The sequence below is a fragment of the Cinclus cinclus genome, chromosome 4 (genome assembly GCF_963662255.1).
Source record: "Cinclus cinclus chromosome 4, bCinCin1.1, whole genome shotgun sequence".
In the NCBI taxonomy this organism is placed as follows: domain Eukaryota; kingdom Metazoa; phylum Chordata; class Aves; order Passeriformes; family Cinclidae; genus Cinclus; species Cinclus cinclus.
The window spans coordinates 53,509,555-53,534,239 of NC_085049.1; the positions used below are offsets into that span (position 1 = coordinate 53,509,555).

Here is a 24,685-nt window from a genome sequence, read left to right on the forward strand (position 1 = left end):
TACATATTTAGTGGAAATTCTCCATGGTTGCACCTAAATATTGCTGCATTTAATAACCCCTCCTAAATTTAGGGCAGTTAAGAAACCATCATAGTCTGAGGCTGTCAGGTGGAAACTTCTCTTGTGATGAGATGAATTAAAACACAGTAATTACTGTAATACTTTGAAGATTAAACCCCAAATGTACTGCTAATTTTGGTTTAAAATTTACCAAGATTCTCAGTTTACTTCCGAATCATTACAGTGTGCTAAAGCATTCTAAAAATCCATATACAGAATCAATAGTGGCTATACTCAGAGCACTTAGTTCTGTTACTCAAGTTGCCATATAATTCTCATTTATTTGCTGAAGCAGCTTCTTTTAGACTTATTGCTTTTGCAATATATTTATTACTAACCTGCTGTCATATGCACAGTATTATTACTCTCTTACTAAGATAGTATAGCAGATTTTTTTTGTCCATACTAAATGAATTATTGAACAACCTGTGATTCATACCGTGCTTTGGAGCAGTGATGTCAGCTCAATTTCTCACTTCTCCCAGAGGAAGAGCAGCAAGCTAACCTACAAAATTCACTGGGTTTAGCTTTCAATTCCTAGCTTACAGGAGTTGTGCAAATTTGTGTTGTGCAATGGAGCTGTTTGTTTAACTTACTTATTTTTTCCACCCTAATTACCCTAAAATTCCAACTAAATTATATTCGAAAAGAATTAATCTCATTTATCATAAAGTGTCTTATAATACAATTTTTCCAGGCAGTGGCACTGAAAATTAATGTAAATGCATAGTCAGATCTTATCTGAATGTCTTGGTCTGTAAAGCTGGATAAGAAATCTCCCAAGAATATGCAGTTCTGTAAACTTTCTGGTACTTCCTCCTTTTAATTTGCCTGAAGCTACTGCATAGAAAAGTGCAGCACAGCACATTTAGGAAATGCAGGGTATGAAATGTGAGAAACAGAGAATGGAGGAAAATCATCCAAGATTTCCAAAACCTCTTTAAAAAGTTTTAATTTAAATAATTTGTTCAGCTGACTGAACTCCCAAGGAGAAGATTTATAAAGAATAATTGAGTCCTAACATCCAGATTTATAGTGTGTACGATTTAAAAATGTATTTTTTAGCAGCACCCATGCTGGATGATATGTGAGACTGAGGAATAAGAACTGTACAGTATGTAACTGCTAGAAGTTGATACCCTATGCATGTGTACATATATATATGCTGGCATTTAAAGGCCCTGTCATGCAGCTCCACCTTCCATTGAAGGAAAAGAGATTAAAGAGTGATTGAGAGTTACCAAAATGAAGTTTGGTTGGATATCAGTATTTCGAAGATGTCAACTTTCCAGATGCTGAGGCTAACTTGGAGTGGAAAAGCCACGTATACACAAAACTGAGCAGAATTCTATCTTCATCATTAGTAAAAAATACCTGACTTGTGATTAGGGTACAGAGATAAGCAAAGGCAAGAACACAGGTTTCAAAGCATTGAAACTGATCTGCCCTTTATATTGCACATAATCAAAGCCTCTGGTCAACTGCAAAACAAAACTGCACAAGCTGAGAAAAACTGGCATGTGCTACTGTAGCTTACAATGTTCATATGCATCTTGTGTGCTTATATACTGCTCCAGGTCCCAGGATACCACACTGAGGTTAGAATCAGCCCAGAACTCAAATAGCTATACAATGAGAGAGAAGTTAAACAGAAACAAAAGTTGACCCAAAAAAATTTCCAGACATGGTGTCACCTGATCCTCCACAAGGGGCAATAGTTGTTTTAATAAGGTGGACCAGTGAACAGGGGAAAAGATCAGTGTGGATTAACATTTGCACAATTTCCCATGGAGTCTTCTAAATCCATGCTTGCAAAGGGTATTCTAGTAAAGTTTTCTCTATGAAACTGATATTCCCTCAATGATTTTTCTCTACACCGATTTAAGCAATGTCCCCCCCAATCTCAATAATCTCAGTGTGCCAGAATTTGTACAAATCTTGCAAACAGTTCAGAGAATTGTTTGTTTACCTTCCCAGTTAAATAGACTGAGAAATACAAATGTTTGGTATTATGTAGGTTTCTTAAAAAAAAAAAAAAAAAGAAAAAGGGAAACTAAATGATAAATGGTTTGCAGTTCTCTGAAAATGGTTTGTCAAGTTTCAGATTTCCAAGTACTGTGCTAAGGCAACATGAGAGGATTAACTAATTATTTTGTTCTGTATAAAAGAGCATGGAGAACATGCTAAAAACATTAGCTGCTCTTTCTTATTTATTTATTTAAAATATCCATATTACTTTTTTCCAGTATTAAATGAAGAACCTTGAATTTGGTGAGATCATTCCTTGGTAAACAGCTTTAAGTAATCCTTAAAACAGAGTATGAAAAGCAAACATCCTGGTTTCTGAATTAACTACAGAATAAAAGAATTTCTGTCCTTTGCCCTCTTGGGTCTTAAGCAATTCTAAAACAAAAGTGTCACGCAAGAGTGCAGTTGCACATACCTGGTGCAGATTGCCCTTGTCTGTATGGGTCCTGAGTATAGTGGACATGTTCTGCACAGGCAGGAGCTCTGTGAAGTTTGCTCTGAGGACAGAAAAACCCACGTCTGTTTCAGTTTCACTACACACCAAAAGGGTAACAGTGCCTTAGGCCAATCCTTCCTCCCAGACCAACAAAGATTTTTAGCTACAAGTGAATTAAACCTTCCCTTAAGGCTGCTGTCTCTGGTCAGACGATGGATACAAGATGAACAGAACGCTGTTACCTTAAAACATCTGCTTATTTTACAGTTTAGGCACACACTAATCCACTGGACTGTAAAAGGAACTTTATATTCATTTTAGGTAAATTTTGGTGGCAGCTGGAGAGCAAAAGTTCTCAAGGATAAAGGATTATGGGAAATATAATATGGTTTTAGGTTTCAAAAGGTGACTGTAATCTCACTTACTGATGTCCTACTTCTGAACTGGTTTTATGTGTCCCACATAAAGATGAACAAACAAAAGAATATTTTAAAATATAACTACAGCGCTTAAGGATGGCTATGATGCTGTAAGGAGTTGTTACACTTGCTGAAACATCCTGACATCCCTTCACTTGCAAAAACATGCAAAAAAGATACTTAAGACAGGATTTATCTCTGTCTTCTTCCTTTGCCTCAGTTCTGGGTCTTGTATGGGAAGGACAGAAAAAATATGTTTCTAGAAAGCAGAATGCCTTTGATTTTCCTGTAAAGACTGGAAGTAAAGGGCTGTAAGCAGAAAAAACCCTCACTATGCTGTTTGACAGGCTTGAAGTAAATCCCTCTGTCATCTTTAGATAAATAAAACTGCTTTGAATTATCATTCTGATTGATTTTACCGTTAGCTTCTTTGCTAGCAGTGGTAACCAGTTTATTAAAAAATGTCCAGGAACAACGTTTTATGACAGTACACTACTGCATTTTTTTTTTCTTACAAGATAGTCATAATATAGAGAAGTGTTCTTTCTGCAAGTACTCTGCACAATTTCAGATATTTGAGCTGAAACTCAACCTAGTGAGACTGTCAGACTGAGATGCTGGGACACAAAAATCTCTTTAAAAACCCCCTAAAAATTAATTTCACACCAAATACCGTGTTTAAAAAGTACAATTTATTTTAATAGAAATAACTAAGAACCAAATGTATGATAGCCAATTTTACAAAAGCTCTTGTATTTGCAAGCTAAAAATCAAACACAAATGATTTATATCTTGTTTGCTTCTTTCTTCTGTTGTCCAAGTGAAAACCATTACAAAGACCAAGTTTCTTCATTTTACTAGAAAAAAAGGCATTATGCTGTCAAGTTTCATATTGAAGGCAAATGCTTATTTTACATTTCAGTAACCCAGAAGAAAATTTTATGGTCTCCTCCGACTGCACATAATGGAAGAGTTCTGTGCCATGTCAAACCTGATCCTACAGCTGCAGTTCCAGTAAGAATGGGCTTTAAAAAACAAAGAGAAAGAAAAATATCAATACAAATTCCCTTAGAAGTGATTTCTATACTGCAGATACCAAGTTGCATAGACAAATAAAACACCACAGATTAAATACTCCTTAATAAATATAGTTAAAGTACAACAGAAATTCTACTGAAAAATGTGATTCTCAGCTACATAGTTCCAGTAGCTACTTATTACATGTAAGTAACATGCAGCAAAATATTCCATAATAACAAATAGTTTCAACTGTTTACATTATAACGTGTACATTTATGAACACTATTTTTATAAAGGCATGATCTCAAACTTAGAAACCTTTTAAAATTAAATTACTTGTAGTTATTTCAATGTACTCATAACTAGTATGTTTGGAAGTAATATTTTTACTGCAAGCATTACAAATATATACTGACTCCAACAAAACCAAAATATTTCCTATGCTTTGCATTTTCATTAATGACTTAAAATATAATCAGTCAAAACCCGAAAAATACACCTCTAGATGTTTGTAGCCTCCTTAGCATTAGAAATATTGCCAGATTTATTAAATACCAGGTTAAAGGTGTTTTTCTTCCCCTTAGAACTGATATGGCAAAGCAAACAAACATACAGCTCAAGCAGCTTTTACAACAGCAGTTTAAGTGTGCAGCAATTTTTTTTCTTAGCATGAATGCCACAGACCAAAATAAAACAAAATAGGTACACCAAGCAGCAGTTCTGGATGGTTTGGGATAGTATTTAATTATAGCTTTTAAGTAACATGAGTCTGATCTGAGGAGAACACATAAATCCAGCCAAAATTTACCTGAGGATGTCCTAAATGATGAACTAGCAACTGAGTAGTTGTCTTTCCAGGATATCCAGTGGTTGCAAACAGATTTTCATTCACTCGGGACCACCTATAAAAAAATGAATCCACCTATGAATAAAATGAATGGACTTTCCAAATATCCCTGTCATACCAGCAGAAGTGCACACAAAGTGGAGTTCTCTCCCTTGGGACTGTGTGAAGATGTCACATATTCTACTAACAGCAGAGAAACAGATTTAGTGAATTAGCTTGTAAATTATTCCCCACCCACAACCCTATATGCACAGTGTTGTAAAACAAAAAAAAGTATCACATGAATGCTTCACATATATATTAAATGTGGGTCATTCAAAAATTTCACGTTTATAGGCCCAGTCCTCCTAAAAATGACTTAAGTGAGACACAGCCAGGTAACTAGATTCACAATTGTTGCATAGACATAGATGTAAATAGATAAACCCCACAAAATAGAGACAATATTTTTACCTGAATAATCTGGCTCGATCAACATGGACAGGTCTCTTATCCTGTGGGTAACTAAAACAGACATTCAGAGTAAAAAACTGTTCTGCAAACAACTACAGCTCATACATACTCCAAGTACCAAAAGTACAGTGAAGGGGACACATTGTCTACTGTCTGTGAAGCAGCTGAGGGAAAACCAGAGCATTCCTGCAGCTTTAATCTCAATCTGGAGTACAAAAGTAGAAGTAGTTGTCCAGTTTATTATGGATCAATAGTAATCTATTTATGATTGGAATGAAATTTTAACAAACACATACAGTCAGAGGTAAACAGTGAGATGCTACATCAGATGGACAAACAGTCAGACAATGTTATATTTTTAACAAAAAAATACTGCTAAAGATGAAACAAAGAATACCATGGTATGGTCTGTATCAATTGCTGATAATTGTTCATTTATTTAGCTTACACATGGGGCCTACAAAGATGAATAAGGGGCTGGAGCATCTCTTACAAGGAAAGGCAGGAGGAGCTGGGCCTGTTCAGCCTCAAAAGAGATGACTGAGAGGGAACCTCATCAACGTCCATCAGAATCTGGAGGGGAGTGTCAAGGGGATGGAGCCAGGCTTTGCTCAGTGCTGCAAGCAATAGGCTGAGAGGCAATGGGCATAAACTGATGCACAGGAAATTCCACCTGAACATGAGGAAGAAATTCTTGACTCTGCAGGTGACCAGGCACTGGAACAGGTTGCCCAGAGAGGGTGTGGAGTCTCCCTCACTGGAGATATTCACAATCCTGTGCCTTGTGCTCTAGGATGACCCTGCTTGAGCAGGGAGGCTGGACCAGCTGACACACTGTGGTCCCTTCCAGCCCGACCCACTTGTGGTTCTATGACTGTCATGCTCTATTAGCCAAATGCCTGCATTTCCTCATGTACTGATTAGGAAGAGAATAAAGAAACCTATCCCATGGGTATAAAAGTACCTGGAGCGAGTGATATCCCAGATCAGCCAATCATTTCCAGCAACTGCTCCAATTTTAAGAGTATTTTTTAAACACCAGTCTGCTGACATCAGTGGTATTTGTTCACACTCCAGGGAGAGAATGGCCTGCTGTGTAATCAGGTCATAGAATCGTATTGTCCCATTCTTCTCTGCCACCATCAGCTGTTAAAAGAAATTCACAGAATGTGGTAAACTTAGCATGTAATAGAAATTAAATTTTGAAATGCAAGCAGGATTTTCCTGAAGTCTTAGATATGTATCATGCAAATGTTTTCTGTATGTACATTAGCATACTCTTAAAATCTGATTGCACATACTGAAAAAGGAAACTGCTGTTCAATTGTTGCATGCTTTCCACTCGACCCCCACAGCCTCACTAAATGAATACAAAATGAAGTACAGTTTTTCACTTCATACCAGAAAAACTTCTCCTGGACACTCTTTAACCAATAAATAAAAAAACCACTTTAATCTATACTACTGTTACACTGTTATACACTATATTACATTAATTTATTTTTATATATCTATAAATATCTATATGTATAATTTTGGTGATCAGAAACACCACTTTGCAACCACCAAAGCAATGTGCTTTTATACAGCAAAAAAAAAATTATTTTAACATTCAACAGCTTCTGTTCTGAGTACACAGGACACAGTGCTGTAAAAAAGAAAGGGTTGTCAAGCACTAGAACTGGGCTGCCCAGGGAAGTGGTGGAGTCACCATCCGTGGAGATGTTCAAGAAATGACTGTACATGGCACTTAGTGCTATGGTTTGGTTGATATGATGGTGTTCATTTAAAGGCTGGACTCGAGGATTTCAGAGGTCTTTTCCAATTGAAATGATTCCAACCTATCATTCTAAGCAAAGTATTAATTAGTGTGGCTGTAGAATCTGTAGAATTACCGATTTTATGTAACATCTCTTCATCCTATAACAGTTTGCAACAGATTTTATTCAAAATTTTTCCATTACAGTAATACACTCAAGCAGTTGTTTTTTAAGTATTGTAGAAAGACCTTCTTGATTAAATTATAGAATCATAGAAAGACTGGGTTGGAAAGGAACTTAAAAATCCTCTAGTTCCAATCCTCTGCCATGGGCAGGGACAGCCTCCAGCAGGCCAGACTGCTCATGACTCCATCCAGCCTGGTTTTGAACACTTCAAGGAGTGAGCCTTCACAACTTCTTTGGGCAACCCGTTCCAGTGCCCAGATGATAAAATTAGATTTTTCTTCATGAGGAGAAATGGTTTTCACATAGTCATGAACAGTAATTGTAAAACAGTAAAAAAAGGAAGTCAAAGAAGCATAAGAAAAATACTCCAGTAATACCAGTTTGTTTGGAAAAACAGAGCTGTCACCAAAATTATGCTTTCCTGCAAACTAAAGGTCATGATGCAGTAAGCATTTTGACCTGCAATAAGCTTTTCAGCAAGAACTAAGTCTCAGGTTTTATGAGCTTTTGGAATAGGCTTTTCTTTAAAAAAAAACAAAAAAAACCCAAAAAACAACAAAAAAACCCCACCAACATATCCTGTGCCTGTCTTTGATAATGGTCAAATAAAAGACATGCTAATAATATCTAAGACTGGCATACTATTGCAATATTTTTGGGAAAATCTATTAATTTTGTTGAGCTAACAAAGTTGCCCAGTAGCAAACAGCAGCTAACCCATTAAATTCTGATGCCACCTGAATCAACAGTTTTCCTAGTTAAGTTTCCTTTCTTATTAAGGACGGATATTGATATTGGTGGAAAGCGTGAAGAGATTAGAGATACTTCTTCCCTATTGCTGTGTAAATATTTTGATATCTTACTTGACTGCTTTTCTCTGTTTTAAGTATGTGTTTTTTGTGGCAACCTGAACAACCATTTGTAGCTGCTTAAGGCAATTATTGATAGGCACCATAGGAGTAATAAATACAGGACTGCAGGGACTAGACCATTAATGAAGCTGGATATTTGGGTACATACCAGCTGATTAATCCTCCCCAGTACAATAACGAGATAAGTTTAAAATTGTCTATTGATTTGATTTTTTTGAACATTATTTCATATACTTCAAGCAAGAACAACAACAAAAAAGTCCCTTGTTAACTTCAAGCAGATACTTTTCAAAGCTTGGCAAGTTCTATAAAGAGTCTGTATTATTGGTGAACCATGTTACCACAACTGAGAAAAACTTGAACTCTTCTCTGGTAACTGTCAGTTAATATGCAGTCAGCAGAATAGTTATCAACAACTGATGAACATAATCAAGAAGAAATATTTCTGATGGGAGGAGTAAGGGACTGAGGGTAAAATGACAAGAATGGTAATGAGAATTCATTTACAGTCATTTCACATTAGCAGACCCAACTAATATCCAGTTACAGTGTAAACTAGGTCCCCTAATTTCAATGTGACTACAGCATCAAAGATTCTTACTTTAGGTGTGTCCTCCCTCCCATTATTTTAAAGGTGATAAGGACAAAAAGCTGAAAACCACAACCTTAAAAGCCTCCTCAGGATGCCAGCAAACACTCATTCCAGGAGAACGTAAAACAAAATGGGCCTTCTCATTTCCTTCCAAATCCCAGACCCTGGGGAGAAAAGAAGGAAAGAAAAAAAAAAGTAAACTACTAAACTATTGCCATTTGACTGCAAATACATTAACTTTCAGTGCCTCAATATGTTCACAGAGGAAGTGACCAAATGAAATGGTGTTCATGCTGTATCATTTGAAGGTCAGTAAAAGTGACCAGTGCTGCAGGTATTTTAAGACTGATGAGCTAGGCAGAGGATCTATTTAATTATTCAAATAATTTGACATTTTCGTTATCTAGACATGAAATCTCAGTGAGATGTCCTCATTTTTTCATAAATTAACACTATAGCCTTTGTACTATACCATAAATAGCAGTGAGGCAGTACAAAGCAGGAAAGTCACTGTTGGTCCAGTTGATACAAGGAACCTAAAGTGAGGTACCAAACAACTTAAATCATCCATGCTGCCATGTAAAGGGCAAGACCCTTTATTAAAGTATTTTGGCTGCCTAGTATAAGAGTTTCCAGTATTTCTTGGTAAGACAGGATTGAGTAATGCAAATATAAGAAGCCAGAAAGGAAGCTAAAGCAAACAGAAGTATCTATGGCAGAGGTAACACTAGCCAACAAAGGGTCTTGGAGAGCTTTCAACAGATAAATCACATGTGCCAGTTTAACCTTTGCCTTTAGAAACACCTACAGTACATATCTGGCAGCTATAAAAAAATTAAATTATCAACAGTTATTTGGTCAATATGGATTGACAGGAAAGTGTATGCTGAAACACCAAAACAAGTTTAAGTGATGGGTGCGTTTTCTTTGGACGTGTACAATATGAGTGGTAATGAGTCATGGAGCTACTTTGTTCCTAAAATGCTACAAAACCAAAACTGAGCCTGTTTTACCTCACAGCCACTGCTCATCTCCCTCTTTTCCTACAAAACTGATAGCTCAGTAGTAGGACAAAGACATCACAGTTGTGAACATCAGTCTGAACCACAAAGCTGTATTATTTAGTTACATTTAGATACTGAAAGATAAACATATATCCTTAGTCTGTGACATGCAAAACTTGAGAAACAGCCCATTTTTAAAGTAGTGTTTTAGTGCCCAGTCTTTTGAGCTAGATGAGTGGCTATGTACTATTATTGTTTATTCTAGAGGATTTTTGCTGACTTCCTCCAGACTTTTTCAGTTTATATCTCACCAGGGTGCTTAGAGCCTTATATTTAAGAGATTTAAAAAAACTCTTAATACATCATAAGTCTAGACAAAATATATGGGAATAAAATAAATATATTTAATGAACAACATTGTTTTCTTATGCCAAACCACAATAGATCAAATATTTGTTCTCCCTGTAGAAAACACAGGGTCTCTAATCTTGAAGAATCAGTGTCCTTACTAAAAAAAGTCAAAACAAAAACCTGACAAGTGTTTAAAAAATGAAATATCTACTTGATTAGGTAATTTAGAAACATACAATACTTTCTTCTACTGCCAAAAATTTTGCCTTGTAGATTTGTCCAAGTCAAATCAACACTTCCCATGTGTATGTACTGTGCAGGGAGAAAATTATGATACAAGAGAAGATGGTGAATCATTCTGGCAAAAGGAATATGCCATTATGTTTCCTTTCCTGAAGTGAATGATGTTATTAGGTGTTGAGACAGAAATTTATGCTTTTTACCTCCCTAACTTTGTTATTTATAAAGTTACTGGATATGTACTTTTACTTTGTAAGAATGGCAGGACTGTTAGTAACAACCAGTATGGGGAGGAGAAGGGATAAAAGCCTCTTTTATATTTTCTTTATTGATACCAAAGATGATATAGTTTAGTTTTGGGGAAAAAATCCCCAAAACACAAACCAGACAATATGTATCAAGATAGATCCTTGTCTGAATGCATACTGTCTGTACAATTACATATGTGTTTTCAATATTTCTTTGTGAAAAACACAAGTAAAAAATGTGCAAACCCCAAAAATTTAGCCAAACTGATTTTCAATTCCTAAATTACTCAGTAATCATAACCAAATCAGCTACAGATGCTGCCCCCCCCCATTTTGTCCACATTCTTGTCACATAAATCAATCCAAAAAAGACAGGATTTTCATTTCAAAGGCCTTGAAACTTTACTAATACTCCCATAATTTTATACCAAATACTGTCTGTTTTTCTCCAAATATCCTTATCTTTTGTAACCCTGCAATGTGTCACTCTCTTACTTCTCTTCCAACCAACCATCTTGGTATAGACTTGTCACTGAGCTTGTGGTATTTTATTCTGACATTTAATAAAAAATCCACAAAAATTTTATTGGAAAAAAGTTTGAATAAACACAGTTGAAATAATTGCCCAGGTCTGATTAATGTATAGTTTCAAAAATAACACGCAATCTTCTCAGTAAAATAATTATATTTTAGGTAACTAAAACTGAGAAATTATTTACTGCAGTACTCAGAAAACTGAAACCAACTCAAATACAGATAGTTGCAAATGCTGTTAAAGAAAATTCTTGAGATACTAGTACCTTTGTCTTGTCACTCAAATCCTGTAACTAGCAAACAAATGAAAACTGCAGTTATCTCATAGCTTGAAGATATTCAAATTCCATTGTATCAACTATATTTTATCTCGTATGCATGAATTTGGATGCATATGTGCAGCAATTCCATCGTACACTGGACCTTTAATACAGCTGGAAAAGTATCTCATTAGAACTCTGGAAATTTGTGGCAATGGAGATGATCCTTATTTTACCTTCTCGTTTTCTGTATTATGAATAATTCTAACTAGCAGAACCAAATGCTAACTGGACAAAAATAATCATTTGCAATAGTAAGAGAACTAAACCAGGTTGCAATCTTCAGGCATTTCTCAAACCCCCAGAAGATGGAAGTAAAAATGGAAATTCTTCCAACAAAATATTTCTAACGATTTTAGTGAGTGGGTGGGGGCTAGAAGAAACTTTGACATCTGATTCCCAACCACAAAGCATGATCAACTATACTTAATCAATTTCTCAAAGATTACTCCTGTCCAACATGGTTTTGTTGGGTTTTTTTAATATCTAACTTTCATACATTTCTTTATATCTTCATCAGACACATTCCATGTGTGAGGAAAATCCCGTCTCTCTTGAAAAGCCTAGAGGACAATGGAGAATGGCAAGATTCCTGTCCCTGAGATCACACAAAGGCAGAGTGAAGTTGCTCCTCACAGAGGACAAGGAGTGAGGAAGAGATTTCAGGAAAGGAACATGAAAGTGCAGAGATTAAGAAATACTGAAAAGAATAGAACCAACACTGGCTTTCTCTAAGGTCTCCTGCCAACTCCGTATGGATTTGGCTATCACAGATCTGGAGGGTTCCAGGCAGGACATGAAAGGCTGAAGTGGAACTGTAGAAATTCCTCTGTCTGGTCAGAAGAAGAGAAAGGTGCAATATTCAAGGTAATTTCCAGTAATTAATTTTATTTTACTGACAATAATTAAAGTTCTTATGAAGTCTTTTCACAGGGGAAATGTACAAATATTCCTTCAGAAAGCTGACCCATGTTAATCATTATGTCATTGTACCTAAAGAAATAGCAATTAGAGTATTTCAGATCTTGGCATTACAAAACATGTTATCTCTAGCTTCTTGCAGTATCTACTTGGATATGCCAGCATTGATCTATTTTTCACTGCTAACTGTGGGCTGCAATTATACCCTGGAGTATTGGTAGAGGGAGGAGATGCAGTCTGCCTTTCACTAATACACATTTCAGGCCATGCACACAGAACTACATCCAAGAAATACACATTTCTACTACTACTGAAATACCTTTAAAGTTATCTAATTCAAAACAAGACACTACACAGTACGTATTTTTGAAGAAAAGGTGAAGCTTCAGTTCTGTCCTTCCATTTCCTTTAAATGGCTGTTAAAAGCTCTCATCTTATTGTTCCCAACGTAGATATAAAATGAAATGCTTCTGTGGTATGACTGCTACTGAAAAACTCAACTACCAGTTCTGCTGATGGCTTTATAAAATATAAAACTTCTAAACAAATGTAATGCAATGATTTCTATTTAGAAACAGTTTATATGCTAGACTACATTCTAAGGCTGTGTGACTCTTAACATAAGCCATAATGTGTCACTAAGGAAATCATTACATCATCCTCATATTTTGAAGACTTCCTAACTAAAAGTTTATTAAGACCAGACTGAAATAACGTTCCAAACATTTGATCGAGATAATTTTTTTTTTCAGCTGATAGAAGACCAGTCAATGCTTGCACTGTCCAACACCAGTTGGTTAGTACTGGCATCATGGCTGTACAATGTCACAGAATTGTGTCAGACTACATCTGGGAACATACAGGGTTGGATACAAAAAGTGTGCAAATTCAAAGATTGAACTCTGAAAAAAATTCAAGATTTCTTTATTTTCATAAATTATAGTGCACAGCTAGCTCGATAAAATGTAACCAGCATACCTGAGAAAGAACAGATATTTTGGTATGACATTTCTTATCTGAAGGGACACTGGAAAATCCAATCATACAAACAAATGAAGAAAAAACTACATGAAATAAGACAACTTTTATAAAAATGTTGGCAGGAAGCCATACCTGACTGCACTAGGAATTGGAAGATACAAACAGAATATGGTTTTGGAGGCAGAAATACGTGATAATGACCAGCCAAAGACTGAAATATTTATTGAATAAACAAGGTTAAGATTCAAGTGCAAGGTGTGTTGGCAATACATTAAGAAAACAAGAACAAAAAAAATTAAACAGGAGTTACCATTAGCTTTCTTTCATATTGTCTGGATAAAAAAATTCACAAAATAACTAGAGCATTAAGACTACCATGTAAAAAAATACACTACAGATAAACCCCCCTAAAACCAGATGAAACACTAGAATATATTCCAAGAGTCTAGTTAATTTAGCTTTCAGTGATATCAAACCTTTCCCCCTAATTCCTGTTTAGGGGGCAAAACTAACCTCATTGACTGGCATTTATTTTATATGCAACAGAGGAAGATGAACTTCAGTGACTGATAAATTCACAAAGTCTTCTATGAAGTGATGTGAGCCATGGCCTAAGGAAATGAGCAGAACTCCAAAAGGAATCAAAGGGTCTGACACTGTCAGTAACCTTTCAGTTCCAGGTGAGGAGAGTATGAGGTGATTATCAATCAGACTGAATTAACCTTTTGACAGTCAGGAGGTTCATTTTTAGAATGGATGAGATTAGCAGCTCTTGACAGGACGGTATTTTGCATTAAGTGATTCCAGAAACATTAGATAGTGTCTATAACCACCAACAGCGGAGGGGGTCAGTTGAACTCATGGTGTTTTCAAACATTTCCCACTATTTTTTTGGCTTTATTAAGTATCAGAGCAAAATTATTTGTACATCTGAATCTGTGCAGACTCCTACACTGTGTTCCCAAATCATAATGAAAAAGCTAGTAGTAATTTTTTTGTTTTGAAGAGTGGTGCACAGGGAATTGTACACACACAGATCTCATTAACAAAGTGGGACACAAATTCCTGCACTTAATGCAAATGTTCAAAGAAGTGTATATACTTACTATTTCAAGGAATTAAATGAAATATTCCTTAAAGCTATCGTAACACAGATGACCATTGCAATTATTTTTATGCTCTTGCATTTTTAGTCCAGTTCTACTTCACAGCTGCAAAGAAGTTTATAGTTATGAGATCAAGGCAAATAAAGACCACGTGCAAGAAACAGCAACATTTCCTGAGTGACACAGCAGCAATTTATAGGTAAGAACACTGGATATAACCAGTATCCAACCTACAGTCTGTCCTCCAACCAACATGACTGAACCCCACTCTGAGATGTCACGAGCTGCTGCAGCTGTGACAAGACTGTTTAGTGGATGAAAACTCAAAGTCTCAGTTCCTTAGAGGTCTCTGATGAACTATACTTTCTCTTGAGAGAAAACCAGGGAAGACCTAACCATGCTTGCATATATTCAGTACATACTGAAAAGTTGTTTTAAAACTTTACTAAGACTTAAAAGTGGACCTGAAGACTTGTACTAACTGTTCTAGAACTTTATTCCACAGGCACTGGCAGATTTTGTATCCTAAGAACAATTTCAGGATAAAAATTCAGTACAGACAGAAGAATTATTCCTCTTCTTACATTACTACTGAAGCAAATTACAGAGTAAGTAAAGAATGATTTTGGTAAGTCCCAAAGAATGCATTTTCCATTAGTTTTGAAAGTGTAACCTTTAAATTCAATAGAAAAAGTCTTCATGCCCCACATGCATGAATGGAAAAAAATAAGAACTGAAGTAGCCAAAAAAAATCCTACTTACTTCCCATGGCTTTTAACCAAAGACTTTATGGTTTATGGCATAAAATATCCTTTACAGTTACTAAGCTGAAATCTTGTTAGTATATATTAATTACATAAATTTTATTTCCTTTTAAAATAGTATCAATTAGACAACTGGTTTTAAAACAGTTTTCTTTCATCCAAGAAAGCTGAGCATTTCATAAAATAAACAGGAAAAGGCCACACAGTCAGTTTTTTGCTGAGTAAGCCAAATATAAATTTAGATTTAACAACATTTAACAAATCATAAATAGGAAAAAAAAAAACAGAAGAAGATACAGGTAAGTCATACATTTCTACTATTCATTCCTAATGACTTTGCTGGAAACACTGACTAGACATGTATGGAAGAACTGCCTGCTCATCAGAGTAAAGAAAGTCAGGGATGATGCTTTTCCATCTCTCTCGCTTCTCTACTGTTATGACCTGAAAAGCCTTCATAGCTGCCCTCCTGATCTCTCCAACTGCACTGGAGGGGTAAGAAGAGCAGCTCAACAGATTCATGCACACTGCTAAAAGTAGAAGATGGGTGACCTTTTGACAAGGACAAACTCCTACATCAAAAACCTTGATTCATCATGCTTCAAAGCATTATACCATGCTTCTCATCTACTTTCAGTTATAAATATCCAAACACCTGGGTTTGAAGCAGCTGTAATCATGGGATTTTGAGCTGCCAGTACCAGGGTATTAGGATGGTGTTGTCTTCAGGCTATGTCACCCCACCCCCTGGTAAGGCTAATACATTTTGGTAAATGGACAAGTTCACATACGTATACTGATTTTAAAACTTGACCTACCTGATGACAGAATACATTAAAAGGGTCTGTGTAATTCAGTGTTGAGCTATGCATGTCTGCTCTCTCCTATTCTCATTTAATTCCTATCCCAGAAGGGGGGAGATAGTGTATGCAAATCCAAGACAACAGTTTGCTTCATTTGGAATCTAGCTGGTTCAAAATACTGCTTTGAAAAAAGATAACCCACAAGTCACAACAAAAAGCCAGTCCACAACCTAAGTTAACAAGAATAGTCCATTTCTTGTCTTGTTAGTGGACTAGTCTTGTTAGAGGGCCATGAAGGCACACTAAAAACAAAAATATAAATGCTTATTTATTTAAGTGGGCATATACAACATTCACAGATAGAAAAAGTCAAATACTAGTTTTTGAATAGTGTTATGAAGAAAATGCATACCTGCAGGTGTGATCATCACTTACACTTGCAATTTCTTGACCTTCACTGGGAGCAAAGACCAGATCATTAATGTAATCTGAGTGGCCATCAAATGTCTGCCAACCAGAAAAGAGAAATACTTTTACCTTAGAGCTGACTGTTCCACCAATGCACTTAACAGACCTGCTAATGGAAAGATGTGTATTAAGATGAAACTATCATTTTAACAGAAGGTAAAAAAGTTTTTATCAGTAATTGGATTTCTTTGAAGTGTCTAATCCATGTGTAGATTCATACTGCAGGTGAAAAGTCACCACCCCCCCACTACTTCTTGTAGTTAGCACAGAGGTCAGTTTGATGCTTTTGCTTGACAGACATCAGTGAATCAGAGCTTTTTATCTTTTTTTCAAACACTGAATTTTGAAGGTAGAAAATAGTAAATCTCAGAAAGGAAGAGGAGAATGACCAGGCAATGAATGTGTGATCTGCTCACATTAAAGAACTCTGATTACTGCTAAGTAACTCTGATCTCATTAAATGCATCTATGGTGTTTTTGAAAGAAATCTCACAAAATTTTAAGTCAGGTAAATTTCCATGTGTAGATGTATCTATTATTGTTCCACCCTCTTCTATTCAGTTCCACTGATTAAGTCTCAAGGCACAGCTGCTTTTGTTTTGCCCAGCAAGGTATCATAAAAATGAGACAAAAATATCCTCTCAATAACAGCATGAGACGGAGAGATTGCAGAGGAAAACAAGGTCAAATAAAGACAAGTTCCACAGTCTTCTGAAAGAAAAACACACCACCTTTAAGTGTAGCTATTCTGAGGAACAAATGCAGAACTGATTAAAAAAAAAAAAATCTCACACGCACAAGAACTAAATCCCCCTCTCTAAAAGTTTTAAGAATGCCTCATCAATTCAATACAGAAACATTTTCATCAGCCAACTTATTTTTTCCAGTAAGTCATTATTTTATTAAAACCTAATGGATTATACTAGAACTAATAGGTCCTAAGATGATGCTAAACTATTTAGACAGAATGCCAAGTCTTTTGACAATTTTCAGCATTCTGAATTCAAATATCATGCCTCATTTTACTTCTACAGTTCTGATGAAATATGCTTTTTATTAAGCAAAATTTGAAGCAGGACAAGGAAGCCATAATTCATTTCCAAATGAAAACCTCAAAAGAAGAAAAAGGTTTCACAAAGATCCATCAGTCATATTTTACCTTTTGTTTTTTTTTTTTGTTTTGGGCTGGATCCAACCCATAAATTTTGGATTAGTCGTGTCGACAAAGTAATGGAAAACTCAAATGTGCTTCAAGTTCCTTGTTGATAATTACATCAAGACAATTTTTCCACAGGGAAAACAGAGTAAGATTACTCTGTCTATCCCTCCAGAAGCAACACGTACTAATTGTTTACTATAAAAGACAAAATGTTCAGGGATTACATTCTGAACGTAGTCACATACTTCCTTCAGCTTTGTTTCCATGTTCTGGACCTCTCCTGAAGATCCCATGTATCAAGTATAATGGATCAAAATTTTCCATGTGTTCATCATGAGTTCAACCTCAGGTTTATGAAATAGGTTTTCTGAGATATCAGTGAACTGTTAATTAGAAACCACTGTATCAAACTTGATTGAAAGCCACATCAGCATAGTTCACCCAGAATTTGTGACCATCTGTGATTTTGCATCTGCTTTAAATCAGAGTTAGGTGTTACTTTTATTGACAAGAAATCTAGAGTACAATGGTTGTCCAGATATAAGAAATTAAGATGAGTGCCAGAAAGGGTTTTCCACACTTTATAACAAAAAGACCCAGAGGACAGTCTCAAAGAAAACTTGTATTCACATAAACACACTAGTCCATATTCTTTCTTTTTGTTAATGAGTTCCTCACTAATAGGTAAAAATATGAATTTTTAGCTGTTTTCTGGTAATTTTTAACATTAGACCAAGCCTGACACAGTAACAATATGTATTTTTACTTTTTCCTCAGCCAGAGTACATCCTTAATAAAGTTCTTGGACAGCTAATTTCAGTGGTGGAGCTGCCATAAACAAAGCTAATAGCTTTACTGTTAAATTCAGGCCAGCACTTCTCATTTGTATTGTATATACATTAAACAATTATAGAATCATTAAGGCTGGAAAAGCCTCTGAGATCATTGAGTCCAAACACTAATTTTAACACTGCCAGGTCCATCCCTAAGAACCACATCTATAAGGTTTTTGAACACAGTGATCACACTGCTTCCCTGGGCAGCCTGTTCCAATGCTAGAGCACCCTTTAAGAGAAGAATTTTTTCCTAATACCCAATCTGAACCTCCTCTGGCACAACCTGAGGCTATTTCCTCTTGTCCTATCACTTGTTGGCTGGGAGACTGACCCCCACCTGGCTACAGCCTTCTTTCAGGTGGTTGTAGAGTGTGATACCGTCCCTCCCAAGCCTTCTTTTCTCCAGGCTGAGCAACCCCAGTTCACTCAGCTGCTCCTCATAGGACTTTTGCTCCAGACCCCTCAGCAGCTCCACTGCCTTCTCTGGACACGCTCCAGCACCTCAGTGTCTTCCTTGTCCTGAGTGGCACAAAACTGAACAGAGGATTTAAGGTGCCAAGTACAGAAGGACAAACACTTCCTTACTCCTGCTGGCCACACTACTTCTTGTGGCCTTATTAACCCAACATAAATTTAAAAATTCGAACTTAGATGTTGAATTTAACTCACTAGAGTCTGTAGCACCAAATTTATCTCACTGTCTTGTTATTTCAACTTATTATCAATCCATTAGCTAATGTTAAAGAAACTTTACATTCTTCACAGCTTAACATTAAACCCTGTGGTCTGAAATTCACAAAACTGGCAGCTTTTACATAAATAGATAACTTTAATACGGAATGACAGAGATCAACTCATAAGCAAAGAGCATAAAGAACTTTTAGAACTATTTTGTCAGAAATCTCACCAAGCTGACTAACTATGTCAGTTATCCCACTGCTCAGTGGCAAAATCCTGCAAGATGACCAACACTGAAATAAGGAAATAAAAATATGTGCATGTATGAAGCAACACAAGAAGCATTTTATTTCAAGACATTTAGTAGTATCCATCTTTACTTCTTATACCCTGCCTTCATTATATTATCTGTATGGCCATATAAATGGCATCCACAATTCACTTAAATTCTGTATGACAAATCTCATTGTCTTACTAATACAAATTAACATACCATAAATAAAAGTCTATTTTTTTCTAATTTATACCAAATAAGCTACTCTCATCAAAAGAGGCATGATCATATTCTATAGCAGTAAAAGCCAAGGAAGACTCTCCCCCAAATTTTGATTATCTAGCTTTGCTTATTGTAAGCTAAGATTGAGATCTTGGCAAAAAAACTGTTCAAACTGGATAGCACAAACATCTAATTAACAGTAGTACTTGGACTGGGACATTGTTTCAAAGGAAGAATTTTGAAGGAAATCAGAAGATCATGTAGGTGATAATTACAGTTATTCCCACTTGAAAGACAGAAAGGTATTTACAATACAGTGATTATCCCTAGAGATAATGGATCTAGAAAATGGAGAAGAAAAGTGATTAAAGATTAGACTTCACTAAAATCTAAATAATCTTTTAAAAATGACATTAGCTGCTCTTACCTTAAATTCATTCTTGTCCTGTAAGTCAGAAGTAAAGAGCCGTAACTTCCTATCAGAAGCTGCAGTACAAAACCTACACTCAACAGACAGAAAAAAAAAAGCCCTTCAGTCAATGAACACTGCAACAGTTGACTTTTTATCAGTTTTTCTTAATTTTAAAAATGTATAGTGAGATGCAAAGAGAGAATCAGATTTTGAAAAAAAAAAAAACTAAAAGCATCTATCTTTTCTGCTCTGGCAACAAGCAGAGTTATAACTGGAGCTTATGCGTAAAATAGTGTGCATGAAATGCCAAGAATACTTATTCACAGAAAGAAATGCAAGACATTTTACAAAGCTAAATCTGGATCAATTACCAATCACCTGAAATATCTCCCATAAATGCTGCTGAAATGTTCACTGAAAGAAGTTTGGTAGGGCACAAAGAAGTACCCTCATTATCAGTGTTTTAAAATACTGAAATATAAAATTCATAAACCAATTTCTATTCAACATATTTTAACCCAAAAAACAGTATGGAAATGGAGCAGTAAGCAACTATGATAATTCTGAAGTATCAAGCAAACTACTGTGTACATTTTAATTCAGAAGTTCACATTTAATAGCTAACTATCTTTCTAGATTTACACCTTAATGGCTCTCACAAATAGTATCTAACCTACATTGAAACACAACAGACATATTATAAAACTAAATACAAATAGCTTTATAAAGCAGGCCATTCAAATGATCTCATGTTTACTAAAGCTCTTAAAAGAAATGCTTCTTCACAGACGTACAAAGAAAGAAACTATGCCTGAGGTACAGAAAAATAATGAAAAAAATATTATTTACTGCTTGTTCACTGGGGAGAGAGTCAAGGGGCACAAGAAGTAGGGCAGCAAACAAGCAAATGAACAAAAAAAACCTGTAAGAATAAACATGTTTTGCTGAAAAATTCAGAGACTTCATCAGTGATTTCCAAGGAGTTAAGATTTCACTCCTAAGCTTTGAACAGTCCAATATTAAGGACTTAGGGAAAACAGGCAAGAGACAAGGATTCACTGTAGTTGTTTACTGTTAAGTACCTTATCTGGGGAGGTATAGCATCAAGTCTAGTTTCAGGACTCCACGCTATGGCATCAACTCTGATTCCATGGTGAAATGTTCTTAGTGTCTTATATTGCATGCCTTCCACTTCTGCATCCTCCTCCTACAGAAATACTGCAGTTAGCTGGTTCATAACAAGGTCTTGGTGACTTCTAACAAATCAGATTGCTACAAAATGAAAAGGCTTTCAAAATTGCACATATTGGGATCTTTTCAGATCGAAACACCTTCAAAGTGAAAACCCAGAACATAGAGAAAGCAGTAACTTGAAATATTTAAGTACTTGGAAACACATTATATGATTGCAGTCTCAAGCCAGAGGCCAATGAAGAGCAGAAAAATCAGAACTGAGCTATGAAGACGCTGAGCTCATTCTCTGTACAAATAGTATCTTCGGAGATACAAATAAAGCCACTTAAAACAGCATGGCAATTTAGCACACACTGCAGTGAGAAGAAGCAATGCGAACAAAAGCAAGCATGTAATTTAGGCTGTCTTCTCTCTGAGTTGTTTTTACACCACAGAAAAATGCTGCCACTTCCAGAGCATTGCTCTTCAAACAGCAGGAGATAAAAAGGTGCCCTCTGTCATCTAATCCTAATTACAAGATTGCTTATTCTTACCACTGGTAAGAACACCAGATAATAGGAAAGATAAAAGCAAGAGTTGGGATTATGGACTCCATCAATAAGTTGACCTCTAAAAGGCTTTTAGAAGTTTTCAGAACATCCAATGGAGCACCTCAAAGGATATTCCTACACAATTTTCCCTATGTCACAATTCTGCTTTAAGGTAAAGAAGCTCTCTGTATGCCCTCTACATAACGTAGAGGCCAAACAGAACCCAGCTGAGGATGCACGAAATTACCCACGGCTTTTCAATGCTTCTCAACAGGAACAAAGAATAACATTTTCCTCTCCTACTCTGAAATACTCATTAACTCCACATGTGGAAGGCAAGGGAAGATATGAAAATTATAGAAAATACACCTTGTGCCAGTGGTTGTCAAAATTTTAATTACTTTCTTTTCAAGGCCTACACCAGAAACAAGGTAGAAACACAAATGTCAATATGTTTTTGTGGTTAACACTAGGTGCTCTTCAGAAAATTTCCAGCAGTAAGTCCATGGGGAATAACAATAATAATAATAAAAGTATGAGCTACGTTATTATTGATAATAGATGAATTACAAAAATAATGTTGTATAATAAAGAAGCAAGATAAAAGAAAAAATCTTAGAAATTCCAAGCAATTGTCTCCAATTGACCGTCAAACATCTAGGCAAAAAATCCCACCTAATGAAAAACATTTTATCCAGTATAAAAATACACAATACTCAGTATTTTACATTTTAAAATTTTTCACAATACAACTCTAAATAATTTCAAGGTAAGAAATTTTATTATTTCAACAGTCTGTGAGGGCGATCCAGTAAAAAACAATTGGGAGGAAAAAAAACTAGGTAACTATTTCTACAGTTCATCCCTAAAAAGAAATACCCATAAAATAAGCACAGATGTATCAGTGTATATTTTACATATAAATATATGTTTATTTTCCCGAAGAACAAGTATCCTAGACTTGTCACTGTAATAAACAAGTAAAATTCTCCCATGTTTATCACAGGGAGAGGAAGAAACAGGAAAGTGATCGGAGTCTTCCTACAGTAGAGGCAAGTCACCTTCAGGGGCATCTAACAAAAACAATAACACAGACTAACCTGAAATCTGCAAGTCCCAACAACCACATAATTGTTGCCACCATAAGCAATGAGGGAACATGAACCTCCACTGTCAAATGGATTGAATTTTACCACGTGCACATAATCCTCGCAATCCACAGTGTAAGAAATGTTCCTAGTAGAATCTTGCTTCATTTTCACTGAACTAAGTCAAGGTAACACAGAAGTGATGTCTTCACCAGGACGAAAATCTGTATTCCTACACAAAAATTTAAAAAAGCTTAAATTACTCACTTGCATAAATCAAAAATGTAAAGTATTTGTGGCAGAGCAAATCAAAATTTCCTACATGTTCAAGAACACAAAAGCTGCACTTATGCTTATTAGGTGTAGCCTGTTTGTTTCATTAATCAGGATATTTACTAAACTAACATACATTCAAAACTGTCTCTTACACACCTCAGCAACAACTGCAGATTTTGTGCTACCCTTGACAACCCAACACCAGTACAAAAAAACCCCAAGTAACTGCACCCACCAGAAGAGTCACACACAGCATTTGAACATTTTCAACCAAATGACAAGGAACAATACATCGCTACCTTCAAGTTCTCTTTACTTGTCTGCCTCCTTACATACAGACTGCATGTCTAACTAAAAACTGAGTTAACCAAGGCTGAAAAACTGTAAATGAAAATACTGTGATGCATTCAACTAGTTTTCATTATAATCATGGTTTTGGTGCTAGAACACAAGAGGCTAAGATACACAATTGATTTCAGAATCAATTCCTTTTAGTCCCAGTACAGATCTGACTTTATATCATTTTGGGAAAAGAGACCTTTAACTATGCACCACGTGGAAAACCAGCTTGAAATCTCAGACCTTTGACAGATTTTGGTGTATAAAGGATATGAAGGTTTCAGCATCCAAAACTGAATGTTTTGCCTGGAGTCAGTCAGGTTTGAGAGAGGCATCACTCAAACACAGAGAGGCTTTCCATAGCTGTGTGTTTATTTATTAATTCGTACAACAAACCACCATGCTTTACCATAAATACTTCAGCCATATAACTTGCACGGCTCTGCTCCTAAGGCCAAATGCAAGTTTTAATCCTACCAAAAGTTTTCTATCTCCAAGGCTTCCCATGAACACAAGCCGTGATAGAATCTCAGAATGCTAAGGGGTTGGATTGGACCTTCAAGACCATGTAGTCCCAAACCCTGCTGCCATGGGCAGAGATATCTCCCAACGGACCAGGCTGTCAATGCCTCATCCATCTTGGCCTTGAACACTGCCTGGGTTGTGGCATCCACAGCCTCCCTGGGCAAACTGTTCCAGTGGCCGACCATCCACGCCGTAAAGAATTTCTTCCTCACATGTAACTAAAGTTTCCCCTTTTTCGATTTGTACCCAATAGCTCCCCGTCCCACCACAACAGCTCCTGACACAGTCCCTCTCCGGATTCCTGTAGTGCCACCTGAGATGCTGGAAGGTGCTACGAGCTCTCCACGCGGCTTCTCTTCTCCAGCCTGAACAACCCAAACTTTCTCCGCCTGAATTGTCGGTCACCAGACCAGCCCGAAAACATTTCTTTGGGAAACGCGATTAGGGCAACCGAGCCGCGTGGGTGCGCGTTACCCGCTCCCTCCCAATCCAAGCTTATCCTTTGCCCTCCTACTCCCTCTTTTCCCCTCCAAGGCCCAGCTGCTGTTCCCCAGCCAGGCTGCCCCAGTTTCCCCGGGCCGGGGGTGGCCCGGCCCCACTTCACACGCACCTCCGCGGCTCCCGCACCGGCCCCGACTCCCGCCCCGCCGTTCCCAGCAGCGCCCGCCCCCGGGCCGCTGCTTCCGGGGCAGCGGCCCCGCGCCCATTGGGCCGGGCGGCGGATTTGAACGGCAGCGGC

The 24,685-nt window shown here is 36.6% G+C and overlaps 1 protein-coding gene across 1 annotated transcript; it reads right to left on the minus strand.

The window, feature by feature from the left end:
* Window positions 1-3,621: 3,621 nt before the first annotated feature.
* NUP37 (nucleoporin 37) lies at window positions 3,622-24,585 on the minus strand. Its single transcript, XM_062491254.1, has 10 exons — window positions 24,557-24,585; window positions 22,819-23,038; window positions 21,077-21,201; window positions 20,010-20,082; window positions 16,358-16,452; window positions 8,747-8,837; window positions 6,228-6,409; window positions 5,264-5,314; window positions 4,772-4,865; window positions 3,622-3,968 (listed from the first exon to the last, which is right to left on the minus strand). The coding sequence occupies exons 2-10, from the start codon at window positions 22,972-22,974 to the stop codon at window positions 3,855-3,857; spliced, it is 981 nt and encodes a 326-aa protein (XP_062347238.1). The 5' UTR covers window positions 22,975-23,038; window positions 24,557-24,585; the 3' UTR covers window positions 3,622-3,854.
* Window positions 24,586-24,685: the final 100 nt, after the last annotated feature.